At 36.9% G+C, this 27,384-nt stretch overlaps 1 protein-coding gene across 2 annotated transcripts in view; it reads left to right on the plus strand.

Annotated features, from left to right (window-relative positions):
• Positions 1-24,076, plus strand: part of LOC108232807 (netrin-G1-like) — a 59,450-nt gene extending 35,374 nt beyond the window's left edge. For both annotated transcript variants that reach the window (XM_017410845.3, XM_017410844.2), the window contains exons 4-7: positions 9,568-9,740; positions 12,531-12,557; positions 13,785-13,829; positions 21,997-24,076. In XM_017410845.3, coding sequence (XP_017266334.1) covers positions 9,568-9,740; positions 12,531-12,557; positions 13,785-13,829; positions 21,997-22,235 — 484 coding nt within the window. In that variant the 3' untranslated portion in view covers positions 22,236-24,076. The remainder of the gene's footprint in view (positions 1-9,567; positions 9,741-12,530; positions 12,558-13,784; positions 13,830-21,996) is intronic.
• Positions 24,077-27,384: the final 3,308 nt, after the last annotated feature.

Here is a 27,384-nt window from a genome sequence, read left to right on the forward strand (position 1 = left end):
TGCAAAACATCAGGTGTATGATGTTTGTGCAAGATAGAAATTGTTTTATTGCAGTTATATCATGAAATATAACCTTTTTTGCAGCACATTAAAAAGGATTTTAAGAAAATGCGAATTAATTATTTTCAGTATATTCACGAGATTTAAAAAATGTAATTTTGTGTATTTGAAAGGTGCTGGAAAAGCTTGAAAAAGCACATTTAAATGCCTGAAAAGTGCTTGAATCTGATTTGAAAACAGTGTGGGAAGCAGTGATGCTTATATGTCACTAAAAAGATCTCTTTATTTCTCTCCTTTGTATCTTTACTTTTTGGTCATGTATGATGAAACATTTGTCCAATGTGGCTGTTTATTACATTTTTTGTTGTTGTTGTTGTTTTTTAAATTTTCACTTTGCTTTGATAGTTTTAGCTAAAATACCTGTTTACATTTAAGCATATTAATTACTTTATTAGGATTAGGAAAGTGCATTTTACACAATGGGTCAATTCGATGTCACAAGTTAGAATAAGTTGCAGGTATAATCCAATATGTTTTGTTAGGATATTTTAGACCAGTGTCAGAAACACATTCAGTAAAAATGTATGATGACAACATAATGCTTTGGCATCTGGACTGGAAAACATGGATGGAGTGGATATTTGACTTGCAGAATAAACTGAAATACCTGAAAGCCTCAAACATGAGCAATGGAGAGGTTTCCCTTGTTACCACTGTAAATTACATTGCACATTTGCCCTTCACATAACCACACAAGCCCACACAAACTGTACATAAACATACACACATAAAAAAAAAAATTGGCTCTTATCCAGTTTCTCACATCAGGCATACACATGCAGACTTCCAATCCTCTGAGCCCGTGCCCTATGAACCATGACAGCTGTAGCCAGCTTGATTGACAGAGTTTGAAAGTCAGGTTCAAGTGCAGGTTCATATGACTTGCAGCTTTACTTCGCTCCCACCATAAGGTTCTACCATCGCATGATCACTTATCTTCCACCAGATGTCTGTCACATGCTGCGATGTTTTCTGCCAGTCATCTCCTAGTCTCCAGTGTTTAATTAGTGCTCATTACGGCCCAGGCTTTCTTTGTAAATAATATATGGGTGCCAGAGAAAGTATATCAACATAAGCTGTCTCTGGAGAGGAAGCAGTCATGAATAGTAAAATCATCAGCAAGTTTGTTCACTACATCTATTGTAAGATCAGACTTTACCAGCAGTGAGACAGACGAGCTTGTTGCTGTACTCGATACTGTACATCCTTAGAAGGCTTTATGTGGGTGTTTACTCACTAATGAAGTGGCTATGGTTGTTTATTTTTATACACTCATGTTGTAAAAATGTTGGAAATACAGTAATTTTGTAGTCTTTATCCAGACAGAATGCAACCTCGGAATTTCATTTTAATGCACTGTTTCTTCTCCTTGCTGATTTCTCCAGGGCTTCCATCTCGTCTCAGCAGCTTACATCACCTCAGAAATAGTACAGCCCTTCTCTGTGAGCGCTGAGGTGGGATTAGGGTTTTAGACATTAGAATGCTGTATGACTACATCAACGCACACCTCAATAATAGGCCCTGTCATTGAAACAAATCACAGGCTATGCAAATTCAAATTCCATTTTACCTCGGCAGAAAATTGGAGCAGGGGGAATTAACTTGTGATCCATTCCTAATATTTCTCCAATATTTCAGGGAGCTCTGGTGGGGCCACTTTACATTTCGATGGAGGACAAAAACAATTTGCTTGATATTGCTTTACACCACCAGGAATGGCAAAATTGGCCACAACACAACAAAAACAAACCTAATCTGACTCTTCAATTTCACGGTGACAGACCTTGCTGTAATGAGGTGACTCCCCTCTCTCCTTGTGAAAACCTCAATGCCATCTACAATGTGAAACAAGGAAGTGTAAAGATGAGCTGTCATGCTCATCATGATAGCCAAATTTACTTCCTGCCTAAATCCATATCTTTGATATTAGAGCACATCAAATATCTATCATCGGCAAATATTACATAACATTATGTAAATATCCTCAGCTAATTTTACACATAACTTTGGTCATTCCAAAGGTTTGAATGCAAAACAAATTAGGTAACATGAATCATGCTTTCCCAGCATGCACTGGGGGAGTTTAGAGAGTGTGGCAGTACAAAGATGAGAATTAACAGCTTTGGGTCAGGTTAAATTGGTAAGAGAGTGTACTGCCTCTCTTTTAAGGGTCTGCGGTGAAATAGATATGACATGGTGAAGAAAAAAAGTGAGTCAAAATGTGCAGCTGACATTTCCTTGGTTAAACTGTGTTCCTAACATCACCCATGGTCGTAGGTTGTAAAACCAAAATAATAAAATTGTAGATACCTTACAAGCAGCTGAAAGGACCTTTCCCCTAGGAGTGCCTTTACAGAATGTGGCCCTGTAGCTGGCATGTATTATGTGCTTTTTCTTTATTGTTAAATACATCAAACAAGCACTGTTTCTCTGTCAGCACTGGCAGATTAGTGTGGTTTGTCCAAGAAACACAGTGACATTCTGAAACCTTCAGCAAGGTCAAAAACATTCCCTCAACACATCTTTCGTACCAATCTCTGGTCAACATATCTGAGACTTTTTAAGCGTCTTGCTGAGAAAAGTTTTAAAACACCTCAGTATGTATTTATTCAGTATGGAGGAGCATTACAAGTTCTGACCATGGATGACTTGTTTAAGGCAATAAGTGAGATACGGAGCTGAGGGAGGCTGCTTTGCTCGTTCTTATCAGTCTGAAAGACTGCTATCAGTTGAGTTTCAAAAAAATAAAAACTTTTAGCTGTACAAAGAAAAGAATACTTTAGACATTTTGAAAAACTGTAACTTTAAGGCTTTGTAGAATTTTTACAGTAGTCTGAAGTAAACAACATGTTTTTAAATTATAGTTATTATGCGGTGCTTACCATCTTCATTTCCCCCTCTTTCTAAAAATTGGGAACAAAAAAAAACAAATAAAACATATTGCTATTAGATGTGAATTTTGTAAGATTTTTTCAGATGTAAGATTTGTCTTCATGGGTGTCTGGGTGTTTGTATTTATCTGCAGGTATTTATGAAAAAGTCCATTAGTTTCCTACATCATTTCCCATAAAAAAGACAAAGAATTCAGTAAGTTATGACGTGTTTGTCAGCCACTGTTTACATCAAAATAATAATGTCCTGCTTCAAACTGAAGTAAAAACAAAACAGAAGGCTGAAAGAGTCAAATGACAGCGGGACTTTGTTGCATTTTTTAGAGTGCTGAGCTTTTTTACTTATGAGATGACTTACAAAACTCTTATCCCTGGATCTAGAAAAAAGGATTCATTACTTATAGATTCATACATACAGCATCTTCTTTCTATTGTTGTGTAAAATCTTCTGAAGAAAAAGTCCTTTTGGACAGTTACAATATTACCATGTTTATTTTAATACCTAACTGATAAATAGATATTTCATATTTCTGACCATCATTATGAATTATATCTTTATATTGCATTAAACTTACACTTTAATTGGCACATGGCTTTATGGTATTCTTCTCTGTGCTCAGTGGAAAATTCAAGTTGAAGCAGCAAAGGGCAGTTTCATAAACCTGCCAGTTCAGACTCGATGTACTCTTCTTATTTCTTGAGTCATGGAGGCTAGGAGCTGTCAAAATGGAAGAAGTTGGGTTAGAGACGGGGAGTCTGTCAACACAGTTGTAAGTAGCTAAGGCAATGCAAAGCAGCAGCCACAGTAGGCGCCAAAGGGCATCACTGCTCTCTGCTCCAGATTTTTTTTTTTTTTTTTTTTACAAACTAGAAAAATGTCACCTTAATTCTTTATGCACATCTTTTAGTGTTATATGTGCAATACTGGCACGAATCTCAGGGTAAATATGAATTAGATTCAAAGCCAGTATTTCTGTCACAATTTAAAAAATACTGCATGAACACGTTATCCATGTAACAATATTAAAAAAGTGAGAATATATATTTAAGAATGACAAGAAGAAAAACTCATAAATAAATGAGCTGACTTCTTTTAGTCTACGTTTTTTTTACTTTCATTTTGAAAAATTTGACCCTGCAAATATTTATTTACATACTTATTGATTTAGTTCTCTACTCATTGCAATGTATGCTTTCATAGTACACTTAAAAAGATCAATTTTAAATTTGTCGTTTATATTTGTGATGCACTTAAAATTTATTACTTATAAAATCTAACAACTATGTGATTGTTTGTTTTCTGAGGCATTTGTAAGCACTACAGTGTAAATGCTCATGACTAATTTGTATTTGTGGCTTTAGTTTGCATAAATTCCTGCTCTTATAAGTGTCCACGTTTAGGTTTCATAAAAAATGTTCCTACATAGCATTTATTTATTTGTCAGTGCTTGCATTGATCACATTTTCCTGTAGTTTATGGTAAGAACTAAGATTATATTTGGTGTCTTGAATGGAAGGTCAATTGTTTGTGAAATGAATAATAGCTATTGACCTGATATATAACTTTTAAAGGTCCTTTTAGCTGATGAAATCTGCCTTTGTAATGATGTGTTTTCAAAAGACTGGACATTGGCTGGAAAACACAGGAGATCTCTACCCTCTTGTGTCCAACAGCAGTTACAGAAAAGTTCTCCGATTTCAATATGACAATGCCGACGGCAAAAGCATCACATCCCAGACCTCCCCTGAGTCCACATCCTCTCCTCTATCTGCCTGCTTGCAGCTTCGGTCAGGCCTGATGATCCAGATTTTGCTGGTTTTTAATTAAGTGGAAGGTCAAATCTCATCGCTCTTGACTTCAGGGAGCTGCTGCTGTCTGCATGGCAGAGGAGCTACACCCAGTCATTAATTTTATGGAGCGGGGACTTTAATTGATTAAAAAGTTAAGGACTGTGGGGAATTTTTGTTGAGAGGCACGAGTATTTTGTTGCTGTGAATGAGCTGCTTATCAGACTCCTCCATCGGGTGTGGTGATGATGTGATGTTAGACAGCACCGCTTAACGTGAGTAAATTTCTTTTTTTTTTTTTCTTTATGTATATCATTTGACTTTGATGGGGTCAGTCCTTATCATTTTTATTTTGTAAAATTATTTTATTATTATTATTAATACAGTTATTTTTACATGATTGAAAAAAGTCTGCATTATCACAGAAGTTTTGAATTACTTTTTATTGTTCTGTTCTTCCTGAAACTTAAATCTGATCATACATTTTCAAGTAATGATTTCTCAAAGATTTCTATTTTTATCATACTTCGTTGTAATTTGGATTAGCACTCTATAAAATGCTCCAATATAAGTAATACCAGACATTTCCGAAGTCCTTCTATGAGCATTTTTTTCTTAATAATATTATCTGTTCATTAAAATTACAAATTTAGATTTTTGTCTCAAATGAATAATCCACTCGTGCTTTAAAATGGCACAACTCTCCACCTTTACTGCTTTTGTATGCAGAGAAAACGCAAACTATTCCAATTTGGCCCTTCTGCTAGCAGCCTGTCCCCACTCTCAAGGGCCATTTACACAAAGACGTTTTTCAGTGAACCTGTAATATGTATGTTGCAGCTCAGCCATTCGTTTACACGACAACAGTGGCCAGATTATCTGACAAGAAAACTTTTTGAAACCAGGTCTCAGAGTGGAAATTTTTGGATCCCTTTTGCATTTTAAAGGGAGCCGCAATGCGTGGAATCGCACATACAGCTGCAGTCAATAGCTGTTCTTATTCAACTAATAATGGCAGACAGAAGAGTGCTGTTTATGTTCCATGTAGCAGCAACCTAACCTCACTGTAGTTCCAAACAAAAGTCTGTGTATTCACCATTTTGGATGTAACTGTTTACGTGCTGGAGAGACCTGTGTCTGTGTGCACGCAGCTAGTGGCCCGGCATGGAAACTTCAAGGGGTTCAACGAGCACATTATTAACATTATTAACATTTCTAGATGGTTGGCCTCTGGTAAACAGGACCTCACTTTGCATATGCAAGGAGGCTTCACCCATCTCACACACTAGTCCCCCTGGATCAAGGAAGAACACACAGCATGGGTATATTCTGAGTAATAGTGGTTTATATACTGAGCAATAGTGAGTTTTTCATCAGGAGAGACAACCAATAATAAATAAAACATGATAGATAATTGTGGTCATTGGTAGAACAGGAAGCAGTCAGATTGATGTGATCATTAGCATATCAGCAAGGACTAAAAAATAATTAGACAAATAGTATAAAAATAAAAATTGAGCTCTAAAAAGGTAAAAAAAAAAAAAAGAAAAGAAAAAACACATTAAATACCATATATAAGTCAGTCTTGTTGAAAACATTACACAGTTGTTCCCACCTTTTAGAGAACAAGCAACATTTACTTCAGTAATAGCTTTTGGATAAAAACAGCATTTTTATACGGTTTGCTTTTGTTTTTATTGTCTTGATGCATCGGCCCAAGGGCAGTGGGTGGGATGAATGTTTGAGCATGCTCTGGGCCTTTTTGAGGTGATGGGAAATGTAAAGATCCTCCAGGGAGAAAAGAGGCCATCCGATGAGATTTCAGGCAGTGGTGATGACCCTCTAGAGCGCTTTCTTCTCTGCTGCTGTGCAGCTGGCAAACCACACACAGATGCATTTGTAAATCAGGAGGTCCAAGAACACAGAGAGGATTCTGTCCAATAGATCAAGGGAAAGAAAAGGCTATTGAACACACTGAAACATCCACAGTTCTAGTATCCCCTCGTACACTTCATATGAGGTTATTCTTTAAAAATGCATTTGTAGGAAAGAAAAAAATAATTTGAGCCACTGTGGAACGTTTCAACAATACTGCAGGTTCACTTTCCATTTGCATTGTTGCAATTACACAAACATATACTGCAGTATTATAGAGGTTGTGTTTTTTTTTATATATTTGTCTTTACTGCCAGATTTTGTAGAGAAGCTTTTATTACAGTAATAGGAAGTGAACTAGTCAACTAGTTTTCTCTACATTTCTTTGGTTTCTCATTTCCTCCTCTGTGCTTTATTGTTGTATTCTAAAGCTTTGAGAAGAAAATGTACTTGTGATTAAAACTGATCCAGACTAGTCACACTCCACAACATAAAATAGATAAAAAATTTTCCACAACAATAAAACCTAGCAGTGTCCTAATAAAGGCTCAAATACTATGAAATGTGAATTGTTTAATAAAGAAAGCTTTCACCTGATTTGATGATGATGATGATGATGATGATAATGATAATTACTAACCCAAACCATGTTCTTTCTTTTTAGGCATTTCTGAACCTAAATTTATAAGCCTATAAATCTGGAGAAGCAAAGTTAAAAGTGAACTTGAGTAAATGCTGGATCACATCTTTTGTATGCTCACAAATTAATACCACTGATTATCCCCTCTCACATCCTTGTGGGTGTTTTTTAAAGGTGGCAAATGTTTCTTTTCTTACAGTTTCACAAAATGCATGGTATAAGTATTCTTTATGCAAACAAACAAATAAACATTTTTTTAGAGCTTTCAAGTTTTAGTTGCTTTAGGCTCTGTACATATAGAAACAGTGTTTGATGACTAAGCAATGTTTTTGTTGTTGTTGTTGTTTCTTATTGTTTGAACCTTGTGTCTAAATGGAAATGGCATCTTAGGAGCTCCTAAAAGGTATTTTGGGATAGCAGGTTCCAGAGTGAAACAATCTTGAAATGCCATTACCTTGAAAAGAGCAGAAGAAACCCTCCTTTTTGTTACACCCAATAATCTAAGACCAAAAAGGTTACAGCGCCTCATACAGGTCTGGCAAAATTACTACGGTATTTTGGGTCATTTCTTGTGCTTCCATGTGGATTTAACCTTCTGTAGAAACTGTGCATTGTTTTCAGGGATATTTGTAGAAATGGCAAATAAAAAGACTTTTGGAGAGATAGAAATTCAATGTGGATTGGGCTTTAGTTTATCCGTTTTTATTTTTAAATTCCATTGTACTCAGATTCAATTCCTTTTTTTTTGGTCAGGGTTGCAAGAGTGCTTTTAAGGAGGGGTATACCTTGGACAGTTCATTGCAGGGCATACAAAAAGACACACAAACAGATTTTTGTGCATGTGTACACTCATATCAACAGATCTTTTAAAATCACCATTTAACTTGAGATCAATATTCTTTTTCTTTGATCTTTTAGAAGGAATACCATGTTGGCACAAAGAGATGTTCACTTCTGTCAAAGAGTAATCAAAAGTGTTTATTGCACTCTCTGAATACTTGAATTTGTTGACAGTTGAAGTATGTATCATTATGCTAAAAACACTAAAAACTAATTAAACTGAACACTTAAAATGTGACCAAACATCTACTTGTTTTACTGCTTACTCACTGCATTTCCCCAGCTGCTTAACACCAATACAGATCAGAACATAATATCCCCATTTTCCCGCAGTTATCCATTAATAATGTCGGATGTTGCAGCAAGGCCAGGAAGTCAATTAGAATGGATGTATTTCTGACTGCTGCTGTCATTTCTCTGTCTCATGTTCGCTTGCAGTTGTAGGAATCAGATAACTGGCTCATTGGGCTCAAATGGGAGGAATCTTCCCTCAGAAGCACTTTGTAAAAACAAACATAGGCATGATGTGAAACCATGAGCTTCCCAGACCTCCAGGGAGGTCTACAGTGTCAGATCCACTTGATGGTCTCCTCCTAGCTGTCTCTGTATCATTCACCACCTCACAAGAAGCTGAGGTCACTAGTTGTAACCTTTTACCCTACTGGGAGTAACACCAAATATGGAGAGATATATTTGGAATACAGTTGTAATATCTCATGTGACAACAAGCAAAGCCTGTTCTTCTTCTGTTAGAGCTCATCACTGTGAGTAAACACAAGTTTTGTTGGGAAAAAGGCTTATATTCAAGCAGAGAGTACATGCAAATTACTCTCTGCATCACACAAACTGAAACTGCAACTTACTTTTTCTTTTTACCGAAGCTTGGAAGCAGACTTCCTCTTGGTCAAAACGAGGATAGATGTGGTTTAGTGTAGAAAACTGTCAGGCCTTCTCTCTTCTGCTGTCAGGAGTATCTGTCAGCTCTGCTGCAGTTCAGTCTAATAAATCAGCTCCGCAAACTGCGTTTCCAGCCCGAAGGCTCTCTTGCCAAACAATACAACTTTAAAGATAAAGAAACAAAGAGAATTCCCAAGATACGCAGCTTTGTTTTTTCTATCATCTTTCTATCAGGCCTTGTTTTGTGCTCAATTAGTGAATCTAACAGAGTGCTTTTCATTTAGCTCTCACAGTGGCAAAAGTGACCTTATTCGCAATGCTGTTCTCTCCGCAGGGGCACCAACAAATGAAGCCTTGTCTTTTTAAAGGAAACCATAATGAAGCTTTGAGGAGGCATGATTCAAGTCAGATAACCCACCAGGATTTCAATTTACCCCTGTCAAAAAATTTGAAAGGCACAAATAAAAATTGCCGCAAGGGCAGACTCTTTATATTCCCTCCAGAATGTATTGATTCAGTGGGTGCAGAATGATGCCTATTCATGTCTGTCTTTTGTTTCTCATCCTTCTGTCTTAGGTGCAAGTGCAACCTGCATGCCAACAGCTGTGTGTTTGACAAGGGAAAGCTGGGCTGTGAGTGTGAGCACAATACCACAGGGCCAGACTGCAGTCGCTGTAAGAGGCACTACCATGGAAGAGCCTGGAGTGTGGGCTCCTACCTCCCCATACCCAAAGGAACTGCTAATATATGTAAGTATTTCTAAGTACTTCTAATGTTCTGTAGATCAACACTAAGAATACAACCAATTTACAGGCAATATTGCTGGGTGGAAACACACCTATTTCCAATCTTGTTACTGCTGACACTGACACCTGACAAAGGCTGCAACCATGAAGCGTCTAACCTTCTATTTTTGCTTTTTATCCTTGAGAGGTTTCTTCACCTCTCCTTCCCTTTAACTCGTAACCTGTGGGCAGCATCTCACCCAGACGTCACTTTCAGGCCAATTTATGGCTCCGTTTGTTCAACGTAATGAAGTATCGACTGTAAAAAGACAACCCTAGTCACCTTATATAAGACTGGTTCACAAAGAATGTACTGCACTCGCTTTTTTCCTCAAACCTTTGCGCATCATTTGCCTCAGCATCAGATTCACAAAGCGATTGGCACTAATGATGTGCAGGAAAAAACATTCAACAGAAAGTACAACTTCCAAGGCTTCTTACCACATCACAAGTTGTTTTCTGAGGACCTAAGCATTACCACATAGATAATCAAGGTAGTGTTAAATGACATAGATCAGGGTCCATTATAGGAACCTAATGTACTCAAGTTTTTGCTTTTTTGAAACATTTATTCACTGGTGAACTGTTTTCTTTCTTTTTTTTTGTTCCAGTATGAAATTTGTGTAATTACATTCTTAGCAAGAGGATAACAGAATTTGATAGTGCTGTCTCAACTCTATTACGAATGTGAACAAGGTATCTTTGAGGCAGAAGGTGCTCTTTTGCATTATCCCCATTATAATCTTGGACAGGAGTTGAGTCACATTCATCAAATCCCATGCCTGGGGCCGGAAGGCTCATTGCCTCAATAAATCTCATACAAGCCACTCAGGGTTGTAGCAGTAGATAGCCAGGCGTGGCCAGATGGTGGAAGATCTAGCCCTCTGCTCCCTGATTTGGACTTATGCTGTCTGGCAGCAGTCTTTTTGGAATGACGGCATATTTTTCAGTTGCTCATTCTTGATATTCAGACTAGATTTGCACAGCATTATATTACTATTGATTTATTGCATTGCTAAATACTTTCTGTAACACCTCTTTTCTCCTTCATTTATTGTTGATGAATTTGAAGGATTATCTCTGCATTCGTATGAATATGTGTTGTATTCAGTCTGCATGTTTGTGCGTCAAGCTTTGTGTGTGCTTATGCATGTGCAGGCAACACATTTGATTGTGTGTGGGAGTCTGTTTACGAGAACGTCTGTGAACTCTAAGGAGATATTGCTGGATTTACCCCTGCACCTCTTCTGTGTTATGAGTCTCCCTGCAATGTGGTGCTCACTGTCAGATTGACAGGCCATTATTAAAAAAAAATCCAACACTTGGACGCATCTGCCCTGAACTGATGAAACCAAGGTCTAGCCATATCTAAAGCAATATTAGTACTTGTTTGGCAGTGGCATAAAAAGCAATAATATTGTACATGGAAGTGACGCAACAATATTGGTCCCCCAGGTGTTGAATGAGCGCACTTTTGTCTTGAATTATTCTTATTTCTCTCATGAGTAAAGCTCCAGCACAATAACATGCCTTTATCCATTACACAAAGCTTGTGTATCCTATAAAGACATTAAATATACAGCCTTCACATTAAGAAAAATATGTTGAACATGCAAGATGTAATTATGGTTTAATAGCTTTCATATGTCATCAAGTCTTCCTCTTTTATCTTGGAAGTCATTTATCTCCGGCAGGAAGTGGGCAGGGTCTATTACATATTCATATCCCTGCAGATGGAGATATGTGACCTTTCATTAAATAAATTAGAGTCAAAATAGAGTCCTGTGTTGCTAAGAGGCCATTTCTACCAGCATCAGGAACTGGCTAAAAGAATATTCAAGGTTTTGTTATAATAATGACAAAGAGCAAAACAGGAAAAAATAAGAAATATCTTCTGATTGCTTCTGGAAAAGAAGAATCACTTCAAGAGTTATGTTGACAGTCCACTTTGCCAGTAGCTTTGACTCATCTTGCGTTCTGAAGCGGGTTCCGAGGTTAAGAGGGGTTGGAGTTTGATCAGACTGCAGAATGTGTTTGGCCTAAAAAGGGCAACAATTTTGCCCTCTATTCCTCACACAGAACAACTATTGGTTATTGAGGCTTGATGACTTGCAAATTGGAGGCTGAAATCTATGTATTTTTCTGGCTGCTGAAGCATTGTGCTCCTGCCAGCAGCTGTTGTGACAGCCCCAAAAGCATAATGAAATGATGGATGGGATGCAAACAATATGAAACCTCAAACATAATCACCAGTGACAAAGAAGATAAAGCTTTTGAAAGAGATCAAAATTTGCGCTAATTGTTGGGTGTGAATCGCTTGCTGATGGCAACTATGTAAAAAATGGTGAATCGATGAAACATATGTTTCAGATACAAGCTGCAGGGTTGCCAGTCAGCTCCAGTTCACTGGGAACAATTTTTTCAAACATGAATAAAAAAGCTGATGAAAAGACAAGTTGTTCATGTTGAAACTTTGAATTCTTGTGACATTTTATCTGTGGCGGACCTGTTATTATCATCAGCTGAAGGCGGGGTTTGGACCATGCAGTGACTGAGTTCTCTGCAGAGCTGTAACTGCTGCTAATCAGCAGGCACAGTGGAGGCCAACTGCATAAGTGTTGTGTCATTCGGCTTTTAAAGACTGTCTAAATGCTTTCCCATGTAATTTCATGACTGAACGTTTCAAGTGTAAACAGAAATAACAAGCTGATGTTTGAATGAAATCTTTTCTTTTTTTCTTTGCTCTTTTTGCAGGCATTCCCAGTAATCATGGACCAGTGCGTAAGTAGATCAAGCGTTTTCAGTTGGCATGCTGACTAACGGGTTTCCTCCCTCAGTCATGACTAACTCTGCTTTGACTGATGATCCTGGTGTGGGAGTTTGTGCCATTTGTGTGTCAGTGATCTGCATGGTTTCCACTAGAAAAAAAAAAAGTTTTATAAAGATATTTTTGTGGAAGGGCACATTTCTTTCATTTATTTCTTAAAAGAAGTGAGAACATTTCACTGATTTTAGAGCCTTTTACATATAAAGTAACGCAGAGTGGCATTGCAGAAAGGTCTTGAATATAGAGAATTTTGCTTTAAGCATTTTTTTTTCATTTCATGGACAATCTTTCCTCTATACCACAGATATTAAAAAAAATACTAACTTACAATAAACCCTTATATTTCCTACAAAAAGAGCTGTATGACACTTTCCTTTCAAAATCTGTTGATTTCTAGACTCTCTTGATAATAGGTGAATAACATTGTCTTCAAAGTAGAATTAATTTTATTACAAAGGATCTTTAAACAGAGCTGAATGAAACCATAGACAGTTTTGAACAGTCTTATTGGATTTCTTGTTGCACACAATTGAAGAAAAGAAATTTAATTCTAAAGTGAGACATTGCTGTCACTTAAAGGTAATAAAGTTATTCAAACTCCACAGCACGGATTGTAAAATGATCAGAAATACTGACTAAAGAAAGGTTTTAGTCGCTGAAATGTGCAAGAACGCTGGCATCGTTTACATGACTCGTCCAGGAACCCAGTGTGCTTGGCCCATGCATTAGCCCAGCAGAGAAAGTTCTCTTTTACACACTTGGGTATTTGCTTTAAGCACACACACACACACACAGATTCATGCCCAAAGCAAACAAAAAGAAAAAAGCATTCTTTATGAAGACGCAATTCCAGCCGTGCATCCCTACGCATGTTGATGCCTGAAGGTGACTCCACACACTGAATAACAACAGCAGCCACCATGCAAATGCCTCTCTTTGCCTTTGTCTTGTGGAAAATTCATTTAGCTTGCATGCTCACTATTCTGTCTAAACATTTCCCCATTTAGTTTCCCAAATGTGTGGCAGAAACTTCTTAGCGATTCTGATCTAAACCAGACAAGATATAAGATATTACTGTAAAACAACAAATAGTCCATGCATGCTGTTTTCAGCTTTAACGACATAATAGAATGAATTCTATGACCACTCGTGTAATATATAACCTTTCCATTTTTACACAGATCGAGCAAATGCTTCATCACTCGGTGTTGCAAATCGTAACCAAGGTAGGCTTTTAGGTTTTGTAACTTCAGCATGACATTAACAGCACACTGAAAGAGTTGATTGGCTGCTTTAGAAGAAAGGCCTATGTGTAATATGGAAATTGGAGAAATCAGTAGGTTGTTCTGGCAAAGCTCACTTTCATCCTGCCAACACACAAACACACGCTGGTCCTTACAAGGCAGACCTTTTGTTGTGAAAACACTGCAGGGAACAGACCACATGCCTCATGATCACTGAGTCCACAGCCTCCTAACCTCTTTGATCGTGCCCTCTTTTTAATTACCCAGAATGCTCTCTAGGGGCACACCCTTTCTGCCTTTTTTATAAGGTAAGGGAAAAAAAAAAGAAATTGGAAAAAAAAGGAATAGCAGAGAAGAGGAAAGGAAAGAAGAGGCTCCAGGGGGGTTTATGTAGATTGATCTGCAGCTATCTCCAGCTAATCCTCAGGCCCAGATATCCTGTGTAGTGAGTGTTAAGTCGCGTCTGCACCACTGCTCTCACAGCCAGGAGAAAAAAAATTAAAGGACGACTTTAAGGATTTACACAATCAAGGGAAGGGTTTCATCTCACTTTTCTGAACTTGTAAATCTGGGCATCTTTTAAAAACAAACCAAAGTTTTGTACAAACTGATTAGAAATACGGCCATAATTAATTTTCAATAATTAACTAATCCTGCCATCCTGGTATTAATCTCCATTATTTTTGCATAGAGTCACACACAATAAACAATGATTTTCTAAGTTGAATAAATGTCTTTTGTATGTAAACTGATTTTATTTTCACCAAACAACTGATAAGATGTCAAAAGAATATATATATAATGTTGAGCTAATATTTAATATGCATTTTAGGCCAAAATCTTAATCAGTTTATCATTTTATCTGCATAAATTGTTTGGGACAGAGGAAAAACAGCCCTAAAACCTTCCCAACCTTTTCATAGCTAAAGGAGACGTATTTACATTTCAAATCAAAGAAGAGCAGCTAATCTTCACTTTTTGTGGAACCAGGACTTGTGGAGTTTTGTAAATTATTTATGAGCCAGATTTAATAAACGAAGCAAAATAGCATGTGGTTGTAAATTATAAACAGCTCCAGTGTCAGGTTTTGCAGATGAGCTTCCAAAGTTGCACTGATCTACAAACCAGCTTTAGGAATCAGAGCAAACAAGCCGGCATGTTGGTAATCCTAGCTCCACAAATAACCAATGACACATATACAGTCTGTTGCATGTAGCAACACATAGGCCATGAACTTTTTCCACTTGTTAAAAGATTTTAAATCCACAGAGACTTATAGAAGCTGTTCATTTAGTCTACTTTGATAAACAACTTTTAAGTGAGTCAAACTCAAGTGAAAATCAAAAATAAATCTGTTCTTAAATTTTTAAATTTTATTACAAAGCACTCAATAAAATCGCAGCCTCAGCCTGGGCACTACTGAATATCATTAAAGAACAGGATGGTCTCTGATTGTTCAGGTGCTACAATATGTTTTCCAAATTGTATTAGAATGAAAAACATTTTAAGATTTTCTTTTTGTCACCTGTTGCCATGAAACATAGACAGTCATGTATCATTGCCTGTATGCGTGTGCGCATGTGTGTGTTTGTCTGTCTGTGTATTAGCAAAATACTCGTGCAATGTTGGACAAATTTTACTTAAAAGATACATCTATCATTAATTAAAGCTTCAAGGTGGTTATTACGACCAATCAACCTTAAAATCACAAAAAAGACTCAGATTTGCTGTAGTAAGAACTGAGAATTATTCCCAACACAAACTTTAAGTGCTAACAGATTTACCAAAATTCTTCTTTACAATTTTGGCATTTAAGGGAGCAAGCAATATTTACCCCCTTCAAAAACATGCTACTTTCATTACAAAATGCATTTATTTCATATGTTAATTTTTTTGCTTGCTTCATTCTACATTCCAAAGAATTGTGTTGTGTTATATGTATGGTGTTACTTTGTTCCTGTCAAAAAACTTCAAAGAACAAATCATAGATTTACAAATCATAGATTACTTACTTTTTAAAAATAAAATACAGAAATGCTATGAATAAAGCTGTTCTATTTGAGATAGTATACATTAGTTGTAATTTCCAGCAGTCAAGTCAAGTGAAAACCAGACCCCTTTGTCAGATGCTGTATTATGACACTATCAGTGCATATTGAACTTCAGAGCTTTGAGTCACTGACTAATGATGAAGTCTGCATGTTAATATGATAAGAGGCGGCTGTATGCAGGTTTCAGCTTACACTGACATCATGGCGAAAGATATTGATCCAGTGTAATTGAACTATTCTAGCTCCGAGCATATAATTAGCAGATCCTGTGTCTCAGAAATTTCTTCAGTTATGATTAATTGCACAAGCAAATCTATAGCTCTGAAGACCTTTTAAATATATTAAATACATCACTGTCAATAGGATTAAATTTTAGCTTTTATGTACAATTAAATGAAGCTGCTGCCATGCCTTTAAACCTAATTCCCCCTTTCAGGCATCACAGATAAAACTTCATCACGTAGCTATCGTTTGTTGATATAAAATGATTTATTTAGCCAGGTTTGCTACATGTAATCAAATGGACTTTCTTAACATCACGCAGGCTAAAACTCCTGTGCAATAAAAAATTACAGAACCCAGGATCCAGGATATCGATTTGTGACTTTCTGATTGTCATCACGTTGTGGTATTCTATATCTCTGTAGCTTCGGTTGCAGAATATCAGATGATGTCATGCGTTCAGTTAGATGAGAGAATTAGAAAACTGCACGATTATGTTTAGGACATTTACAGACTACCAGTTCCTATAAAAATACACAGTAAAAAATAGGAACATATATAAAAATGTAGTTTTATAGTACATTAGGCTTTGTGTGCACTATTTGGCATAATAAACTTATCTGGTGTGTAACTGAGTAATGCAGAATGTAAGATAAAATGACATTTAAAACCCATATCCTCCAGTTGCATCAGCTGTTTGTCCTTCCTGTCACTGCTGTGCTGGTGCTGTGAAGAATTTTCACCCTGTTGCTTCATGTAGCAGTGAAGCCCGAGGATGGATGTGTCACAACAGTTATACTGTTAAAAACTCACAAGTGACAGAGGTGTGCAGCACACACATGTGCTGCCAGCACAGGTTCAAGAGTGAATGATGTCACAGAAAGCAATTTTTTTTAACTAAAGTGTATAAATAAAAGGTATGGGAATTTTTTTTTAAAAATGCAATTGTATTTTATCACATGTTGTGTCACTCTCTGATTTTAAACATGAGTGGAATTGAGTGTTTGCAGAAGTAGTTACATCATTTTCTCCATGGTTCTTAGTCTATTCATCTATTAAAAGAACTGTGTAATGCTTTTTAATAGATTTTTTTGGTTTTGAGTTGAGATTTTAGGCAGAAAATTTGTTTTTCCCAAACATGTTTGGCAGGAAGTGCCCTTAGTGAGGAACTATTGAACCTTCTGCTTCTGATTTTTTTTAGCATTCAAGCTTTTTATTCGTAGAATAACCATATTTGACAAAATTGCTGCAACCAATATTTGATAATCGTAACATTGAGCAAACCTCTACAACATAATAGTCATGTTGGGTGGAGAAGGAAGTGAACACAGAGCGCAGACTCATTGCAAGAACTAAAAGAAAACTAATTTATTCAAAATAAAAGAACAAAACAAAGGGCTGACGTGGCAGCAAAACTAAACATAACAGAATCCAGAACTGAGACACAAGACAAGAGGGACAACCAGACAGCACATAAAGAAACAATGAACCAGCAGTGAGTGGAGGAGATGATGGGGTTTTAAAACAGAGGGTAATTAGGTGAAGTGGGCACAGGTGAGTGATAACAACTAGGATCAGGTGGAGATGGGCGTGGCAGGAAAACAAGAGACTGACTGAGAAGTGAATGATGACAGGAAACAAAGACACGAGGAACAAGAACTGAACTAAGACAAGGCTCACAAAGAGAACTGAATAAAATAAACTCAAACTGAAACATGAAGACAATAAAAGCAATAAACTGAATAAAATAAACTCAAACTCAAACCCAAATCCTGACAATAATATTTAAAAAAAAAAAACAAATGCACAAACAACTAGGGGTAACATCTTTCCTTTTAAAAAGCACAATGAAAGTGCCAATTTTGATTAAAAAACAAACAAAGAAATACATAAACAGCTTAATTTTTTTTTTCAAAAAAACTCATATCTAATGACCCATTACATTAGATTCATAAACCACATTTTGTTACTTAAAAAGGTAAAAAACCTTTTTTTCTATGTTTATTTGTTTGTTTGTTTTTGTTTTTGTTTTACTCAAACAAGTTTAGATTTTTAGCTTTTCACTCATCTAGTTATTGACACCACTTCAAGCCTGGGTATCCTACATAGTTCCTCCAAAGCTCAGAGAAGAAAAGCTGCAGCTAAAATGTGGTTTTAACCAGTTAGTATTATAATGTGCAACACAACTGGCACTTTAGTATTAAAAACAACAACATGCCAACTTCAGTATCCATTTTTGTTTCCAGCTATTATGAATCTTAAATGTAGTGTATAATTAATTGCTTGTACTTGCTCACTTTTCACCCAAACTACGCTGATGAGGACCGATAATCAGAACACATAATAACTTTTCATCAAGCAGGTCTTTGTTTCCACTTCTGAAAATATTTAACCGTCTCTTCTCGTGACTCTTAAATGCATTCCTTCCAAAAAAAGCTCACGGCTCCATTACCCACAATCACATTATTTAAATATCTGGCGGATTTTTCTGTTTAGTTTTCTGCTGTTTAGGCTTTTGGTTGTATTTTGTTTTGTTTTATGCCAAAGGGAATTTATAGATAACAATAATAATAGCAATTTCTTGTGTTAGAAATTTCTCTAAAACAGGGTGAAGTTGTAAATCAAAAATGTATACAGAATTATGATATAAATTTCTCTGGCATGTCCATCTGATTTATATTATGATGATGCCAAGATTGATGATGATAACTTTAACTTTTTCTATAAATGATATCTGAGATACTTTTTTTTTTTTACTCTTTATTTTACATGAAATCCCAAAACAAAATGTAAGAATAAACTTTTGCAAAACAAATTAATTGAGACTGCGGATGCGTTTAAAGAGAGTGTAGTCCTGAGGGTTTGCTGGAGGACAAACAGAGCATCCTTCAGCCACAGGCAACAATGTTAATGTGTTGACCAGACAACTGACACTAAACCTCTAAAACACACACACAAAAACCACATTAAATTAATAATAATAAAAAATAAATAAAACTGATTTGATATCACTGACACTTTGGTGTTTAGCCAGAGGCCAATTAATGTTTAAATCCTCTCAGGATGGGTTTGAAGCACACTGTGATACAGGAGTCCATTTTCATACACTTAGATGATAATTTTTTTCAGCCATGAAAAAGCAAGCAGCAGTCAGATCAGGCTTGGGTCAAAGCAATTTTGGTGTTTAATCTTTAATGCCAGTAACACAAAATACCATCATAAATTAATCTCAGACCATCATACTGTGACAATGACCTTTAATCTTCATCTCACAATGAAATTTCTCTGTCGTCTTCCTTCTTTATTCAAGAAAATTATTGTGGCTAAAATAAAGAACCCTACAGATGTTAATGATAATAATGAGGTGCCCAGTTCCACAGTTTGGGGGTCTGTAATCTCTGGGGTCATCAGCTCCAATGTCTGGTTTAGTCTTGTAGTCAAGAACACATAAAACAAATCAAAGACTGTGACAAGTCCCAGACTTTAAGGGCTCAGGAGCAAGACAAGACCACGATTAGCATATATTGAGTCTAAGATCAAGACATTTAGGGGTTGAGACCAAGTTAAGACCTTTTAAAACCTAAATGTTTTCTGAAAAGCTTGGAAAGATTGTCAAAACTGACAAGATTTCTGACTGTCTCTGTTCATCTCTTGGCTCCCTCAGTTACTCTGGAGTGTGATTGATGGGGCTGAGAAATGAGTTACAAGCTGGGCACAGTTAAAGTGAGGAGCTTTTATAATCAGACCATAAACAGGCAGTTTAATAGTATTCCCGCTGTCACAGTCCGGACTGGTCCTGAAACAAAACTCTGATTTTGCTCTGCCAAGACAAGCAAAATTTTGATTGATTTTGAGACAAGACAGCCACACAACTCTAGTTCTGCTGAGGAGAAAGGAAGGTGACTGTTTAAAACTGTCATGTTGGGCAGAGAAGGAGGCAAACCCAGAGAGCAGACTCATCTTTCAAAAGAAACTAGTTTACTAAAATAAAAGATAATCAAAAACAAAGGGCTGACGTGGCAGCAAAACCAAACATAACAAAATCCAAAACACAAGACAAGAGGGACAACCAGACAGCACATAAAGAGACAATGAACCAGCAGTGAGTGGAGATGATGGGGTTTTAAAACAGAGGGTAATTAGGTGAAGTGGGCACAGGTGAGTGATAACAACTAGGATCAGGTGGAGATGGGCGTGGCAGGAAAACAAGAGACTGACTGAGAAGTGAATGATGACAGGAAACAAAGACACGAGGAACAAAAACTGAACTAAGACAAGGCTCACAAAGAGAACTGAATAAAATAAACTCAAACTGAAACAAAAGACAAAAAAAGCAATAAACTGAATACAAAAACACAAAGAAAACCCAAATCCTGACAAAAACTGCAACAATGACTATCTCAAAAACTTTTAATGCAAATGTGAAAACAGTTGTTTTATGAGGAGTTAAATTAAAGAAATGCTTTTCAAATGTGAAAAGAACCAATAAAAATAAACATTTGGTTGCTAATTTTGACTTTCTGTTAAATTTGCATAATATTTCTGTCAAATATGACCCTCTTACATGTAAACAAATAGCTTATATTTGATTAGCTTTTGCATCATTAATGGTTCTTTTTTTTCCTGATTTCAAACACAGTCTTGTAGTACTTCTCGAAACAATTTAGAAATTTGGTAAAAAAAAAAAAAAAAAGGTTGTAATCTGTCTAAAATATCAGTGTCAGTTTCTGGTTAAAAGATGTTTTGCCAGACTCATTATTTTTGCATTTTTAGCATTTAGGAGAAACACTAAGAAGAATCTGTCACTCAGCAGCATGATGCATTCAAAGTGAGGAGTTTGACTGACTGGGAGTGCTGCAATATTTTCCCTTATGACTGCATCCTTATTAATATTTCAAAATGCGCATAAAAATAAGAAAATGCATCTATCACACGCATAAACAACAAAAGATGGAATTTCCACCTAAGTGCATAACGGCAACGGTGACTAAGTGAAACAGGAGGAAATATATTAAGTTAGATGCAATGCCAACACCTTCTTAATCAGTTTTGGCATGAGAAATTATTATTTGTTCAGTTTATTCAGATACATGAGCCACATTACTGAAAACCAAAAATGTGATTACTATTTATGCAGGCAGAGAGATCCAATTTCACTGAAATCTCTGCGCAAATATTACCTCTTCCTGGATTTCACCTCTGCCGGTAGAAAGGCTTCCTGGGATAATTGAGTCGTGAGTTTTTATGTGGAAATGTGAATATGGTCTTATGTAATCCTAATCACAATACATTCAAATAAAAGAGTTTTTGATGGCCACTAAAACAATACATTCCTGGATATTACATCCTTTGTTGTTCCTTTTACGCCATATTGATTGTTGTGTGCTTGACCACAAAGAATAAAAATATTAAAAATTGGTGAATTATCTAAAGAAAATCCTGTTTTTGCACACCTGAAGTTGTTGTGGTTTGACAGCACTAAGTTTTATGGTTCAGTCCTGTCTGTTCTTCTCTTCTTAGCACAAAAGGGCTTGTAAATGTGTATCCTTTGATTTACTAATCATTGATTTCACCTCATCAGGACCATGCTTTGTTAGTTGTTTTACAAAGATGATTTTTCTCCAAAGTTGCACTTTACTGTGTGCTCCGGTTATTCACCTTCCATTCCTGTTTCAAAACTGTTTTGTGTCCTTGGTTTTGCCCTTTCTGATGTGTCTGCTGTGCTGTAGGGATACAGAATGATGCAGACAGGACAGGATGGAGGCAGCTTGTGCCCTGTGAACCTGCCTGTTGATGTTCTTTGCTGCCCCTATCACCGAGTGATCTATTAATCACGCCTCCCTGTCTCCACTGCCCTTTCTGCTTTGTGTCTGCAGCTCGGGTGTGCGACAACGCAATGCTGCGCTGTCAGAACGGCGGCACGTGCCACCACCATCAGCGGTGCCACTGTGCCCCCGGCTTCACAGGCGTCCTGTGCGAGAGAGCTCGCTGCCAGGGTCCCGGAGAGTGTGATGACCAGCTGTCTGGACGGGCAGTGCTCCATCATCGCCCCATAGGCCACCGGCTTTTTCTTTCCCTTGTAGTGATCCCGCTTTCAATTGTTTCCCTTTGCTGAGAGACCTAGAACCAAATCCTCAACTAAAACCCTAAGACCACAAATGCTGAGACTGAACTTTCAACCTTATGAAGATAAAAGAAAAAAACAAAGAATGTGTTGCGCTCAGCATACAATATAAGCAACTCTTTTGTATATCCAAGGCCACGGTGGTGCATGGGCGACAACGAAATTACTGCAGTGGATGCACTGATGTGTCATACTGAATGGTAGAAAGATTTATAAAAGACTTGGTGAAGACACTGTTGTTTTGTAACTTCACAAACAAACAAACAAAAAAAAGAAAACTGTAGGCGCCCTTGCTTTGTGATAATGTCATTGTCTAATATTTCATCAAAAAGAGACTGGAGGTTCTACTCAGATTAAAACAAGTCACATTCTGATGACAAACAGTGAAAATCTAGACACATGATTTTTAAGAATCATCTCAAGTTAGTGTAGAATAATATTGGCCAGAGGGACATCTATAAAAGAATCTTTCCTCACTGCCTCCCTCTCTCTGCCCCGCCCCTTCTCTCCCCTCACCCCCCCTCACTTTCCCCTACCTATGCTTTAGTGAACCTGGTGACTTTACTTTGCTGAAGGGTGTCCGTTGTTTTGCCAAATGCTGCACATGTATTACTATAAATTCCCTTTGACAAGAACCAGTCTAGTATAACTTTTATTTTACAGAGGCTTTGTAGTCTTGCTTGAGCTCACCTGTATCAGAAAAAAAAAGTTGTAACATACTGTATCTGTATTTAATTTTTGTATAAAACAGATATTTTCATGACTACGCTAAAGAAAAAAGATGTATTACTTGTTTTTTATTGCTGTGTCCTTCAGTAGATGTGGACTAAGAGTGAGTAAGGACGTTGGCTGTGTTATTTGTCCTCATTCCAGAGCTGCTTTCAGAACTATGTTTACTTACACACTTACACAATACACTTCCACCAAAGCGCAAAAGTAAAAACATGTCTTCGTCTTGTTGTTGAACGGTAATAATTTTATTAGGCAGAAACATGACATTTGAGACAAGGTGTGAAGAATGAAATTGTGTATTGTTCGTAGACAGCTGCAGACAAATGACAAGTGCTGAATGTCATTTTTAAAGGATTTTTTAAAAGCTATCAGTTTCAGTCATTAGCCATTTCACCGAAGCACCGGCTGCTGATAATAATATATCAGTCTGTGCTGTAACACATCCCTGTTGTGCTCATGAAATGAAGGGGAATTGAAGGAATCTTGGGCCAAAATCTCATCAACTTTATGTAAATTTAACAAGAGGAGAAAAGAAGATTGCACGGCTGTCGCAGGGGTTGTCCATCTCCAATCTGTAATCAGATCTAATCCTTGAATCAAATGGTAAGAGGGGAAGGTTTTCTGAACTGCTTCGTCTGAAAGCCTGTATCCTGCTGAGGGAGCCACCACAAAGCTACACGCTCAGGAAATGAGCTTTAATTTGCGGAGGGTCAATGAATAGAAATGAAGGTGCATCCCACTGGGTGACATATTGAGAACTGAGACCAATTTCATTTGAGAGATTAATTTTACTCCCGAGGTTGTCATAAAACACCTAATTGTGCTTGAGTTTAATGTAAGTGCCTCTCATTAAATGACACTGTCTATGATAGAAAGGAGTAGCATTTTTTGTATCAGAAACTAGAATAAGATATTTGTAAAAGGTTAATCCAAATTGCTAGCAAGGCCTGGGTGTAATTTCTTAAAAAATGTGACATTTTTGCAACAAAAAAGAACAGTATATAACATAATTCTAAAGAAGGAAACACAATCAACTGTGTGATTGTCAATTTCCATCCATCCATCCATTTTCTTTAACCGCTTCTCCATTCCGGGTCGCGGGTAGCTGGTGCCTATCCCCAGCAGTCGCTGTGCGAGAGGCGGGGGATACCCTGGACAGGTCGCAAGTCCATCGCAGGGCCACATATAGACGAACGAGACAAACAACCATTCACACCTAGGGACAATTTTAGAGTCATCAATTAACCTAACATGCATGTTTTTTGGTCTGTGGGAGGAAACCGGAGTACCCGGAGTAAACCCACGTGTTCACAGGGAGAACATGCAAACTCCACCCAGAAAGGCCTCAGGCCGGGAAGCGAACCTGCAACCTTCTTGCTGGGAGGCAACAGCTCTAACCACTATGCCACTGTGCCACCCGATTGTCAATTTTATTTAGATAATAAATTAGCAATACCAATATCTGTGTGCACCGGTGATCTGTTAAAATGTAACCAGAAGTTTTGTTTCGTTTTGTTTTGCCAGCTTCAACCTATTTATAATTTTAGACACTAGATAAATAGGTAAATCTAACTGCCCTAAAACAAATGCAGCTCAAAGCTGGTTGCCTCAGCTTTCTCAAATATGGACAACAATGTAAACTTTGTTTCATAGGCTAGCACAAGAAATCAGACAACTGGGTTCTTTCATTTGTTATTTTTGTTTGTCTTTCACAAAATGGTTTCTTAACGAGTTAAAACAGAACTGACCTCATCGTGGAGGGTTTTGGTTCCAGTGGATCCTGTAAAACAAAACGGAGTGAAAAGGATCATTAAAATAATTTACTGTTTTTAATGTCTGAAAGTCATTTAAGTCAAATTCTGCAAATTATGGCACTACCACTGCCATGTTTCACTGAAAAAAAAAAACATGTAATTTCGATAACTGCAGTGTTTTCATTTTTACTGACAAAAATCTTTTCACTCAAGTAATAAAATGTATGTTAAATTATTCCACCACCCAAAACACTTACACAAACATTTATCACCTTGAAAATGATGTTCATTGCACTTCAAATAGACATGGCTGCTCTTTTTAAGAAGCAGCATCTTTCTCCTTGAAGCTCTGCTGTGGACACCATTGCTTTTCAGAGTTGCAGCAGCACTGGAAATATGCTTTCCCCAACTCTTTCTATACGTGTTGTAATACAAAATTCATGCTCTGTATAGAATTTTATACTCGTACATTTTTAAACACTAAACGATCAATTGTTTCTGAAGGGTTTGTCATGCAATACCTAATACAAACAAACTCAAGTATATAGATATTAATGCTCAAAGTCATTTCATACAGTGAGTAAAATTCAAGAAGCTATAACATGTCAAGTTTGAGTCCTATAATGTGGGATAAACTTGTCTTTTCACATTTTCAGCACTAATTCTGGGGATTGGTTTAATTTTAATTGGGCTCTGTTATTTATACTGAAAAAATAGCTTTATAAACTCAAACTATTTTCTTTACGGAGCTGTTTCAGAATTAAAATATCATATAATATTGATTTATACTGAGCTTTTGGAAGTGCAGCATGAGTTTTGTTATGTTTTTTTCTTTTCTGAGGGTTAAATTCAAAGTGCAAAAAAAGACCAGGTTTTGTTTGCTTCTTATATTCCCCACTGCTTTCTGTCACAGCAGTTCCTTGTCCTTCCTCCTTTCACATCTGAGAAGCAGGAGGGGGGTATCAGGAGGGCACTTTTAAACACAAGCAGTCCTTGTGTTCTGCCGCCGTCAGCACCAGTGGCACCAAGAAAAAGTTACATAACCGAAGACATGGGGTATTCAGTGTCTGAGAAAGAGGAGGCTCAGCAACATGACTGGAGCACTCAGCTTATTAGTAAATCAATATCAATATTCAGCTTCATGAGATGCCCAGCAGCAGAGCACAAATTGGTTCTCTTATGGGACAGAAAGCTAACCTTTTCCATCGTTCAGCACTGTAAATAGTACTACTGTAGAGCATTTGTAATGAGCGCCAGTGTATAAAATCTTCATGCTTCCCCTAATTTTCCAAACCATTTGAATATTAATGATTCTCATGTTAAAAATAGGGACGGAAGGCTTGGTTCATATTTCTTCCCCCGGCTGTTTTAAATCAAGGGATGTGAAGAAAACATATCTGCTGTTTAAGTCATGAATTTCAAGGATGTTTATCTGCTTTTTAGAATTTGAGTTGGAGGCTGCAGGTCCTCGTACTTTTCACAAATCCAGCTCTGTGTTTGCAACAGAAAAAAGTTGTTCCTGACCCCATCGCTAAGAAAACTTCAGCTCTCGGTTCAAGTGTTGCTGTAACAAAAGAAATGAAGACAACCAGGTTCCATATGGAGAGTTGCAGTCGTCTCTGTCTTTGAGCAGCGGTGCTATTCTCAAAGACTGAGCGCTGCCTGCTGCCGGGAAATGAAAGTTTGGTTATTTATTTATTTACTTGTCTGCTTGTTTGTTCAGAAAGTTTCTTTGCAAATGCTAGCTTCAGTTTGAAGAAAAGTTAGACACTCTTGCAAAATGTTTACATGCACAAAATTAAAACTATTATACGAAACTTTTAAAGCCTTTGTGAGACACGCAGAAATTGTGCTCTTCTGAGCAAGTAATTGAGCTGTTGAGTTTAAATCAGATAATGGAAATTGTTCTTATTGGTAATAAGAGACTCACTGTTAATTCCAAACTGATAACCAAAACGACCAAATCAGTGTCTGATTTCATATTGAAAGCATACCCTACAGGTGCATTCCTTTTATCCTTTCAATTTGCCTGTGAGACAACAAGCCCTTTGTTTGGTCTGTAATATACCAAACAGGTTTTGTGGCATTATTGTTGTTTTTAAAGCAGGGATTTATCATCACATAAACTTTATTCTGTATTCTTTGACTCAAGTGATGCAAATTGAGCATATTTTGCAACACACTAAAGCTTGTGAGCAAACGTGTCAGTCAGATGAAGGATAAGGCGTGAACCCGTGGCTCAACAGATCAATGGCAGTGTAGGAAGAAAATACTGCAGGTGAGAGACTGATGTCAATATTTCTTATAACTAAATTTGATGCTCTGCTTGAACAACATAAAATGAGATAAAATCTTCAAGATAATAGGTTTTAACCAGCTTTAGTCTTCAATAGATGTTTTTGCAAACTGTACTCTTAGGACTGTAGAATATTTTTTTGTAATGTAGTTACTAAAAGAAGAACTTGGTACATACAAATTGAGTTGTCAGTCTAACCATACCTTCTTTTTAATTCTTAGCAAATGCTTATTGATAATTATACACAACTTGTGTTTTATATTCAGCAGATATATAATAAAATTCCACCAAAGAATTTACATTTTAAATTTTTGAGTTAGACACTTAACTGAGGTCATTCCAATCGTTTTTTTCATAC

This window comes from Kryptolebias marmoratus, linkage group LG20, assembly GCF_001649575.2.
Source record: "Kryptolebias marmoratus isolate JLee-2015 linkage group LG20, ASM164957v2, whole genome shotgun sequence".
Lineage (NCBI taxonomy): Eukaryota > Metazoa > Chordata > Actinopteri > Cyprinodontiformes > Rivulidae > Kryptolebias > Kryptolebias marmoratus.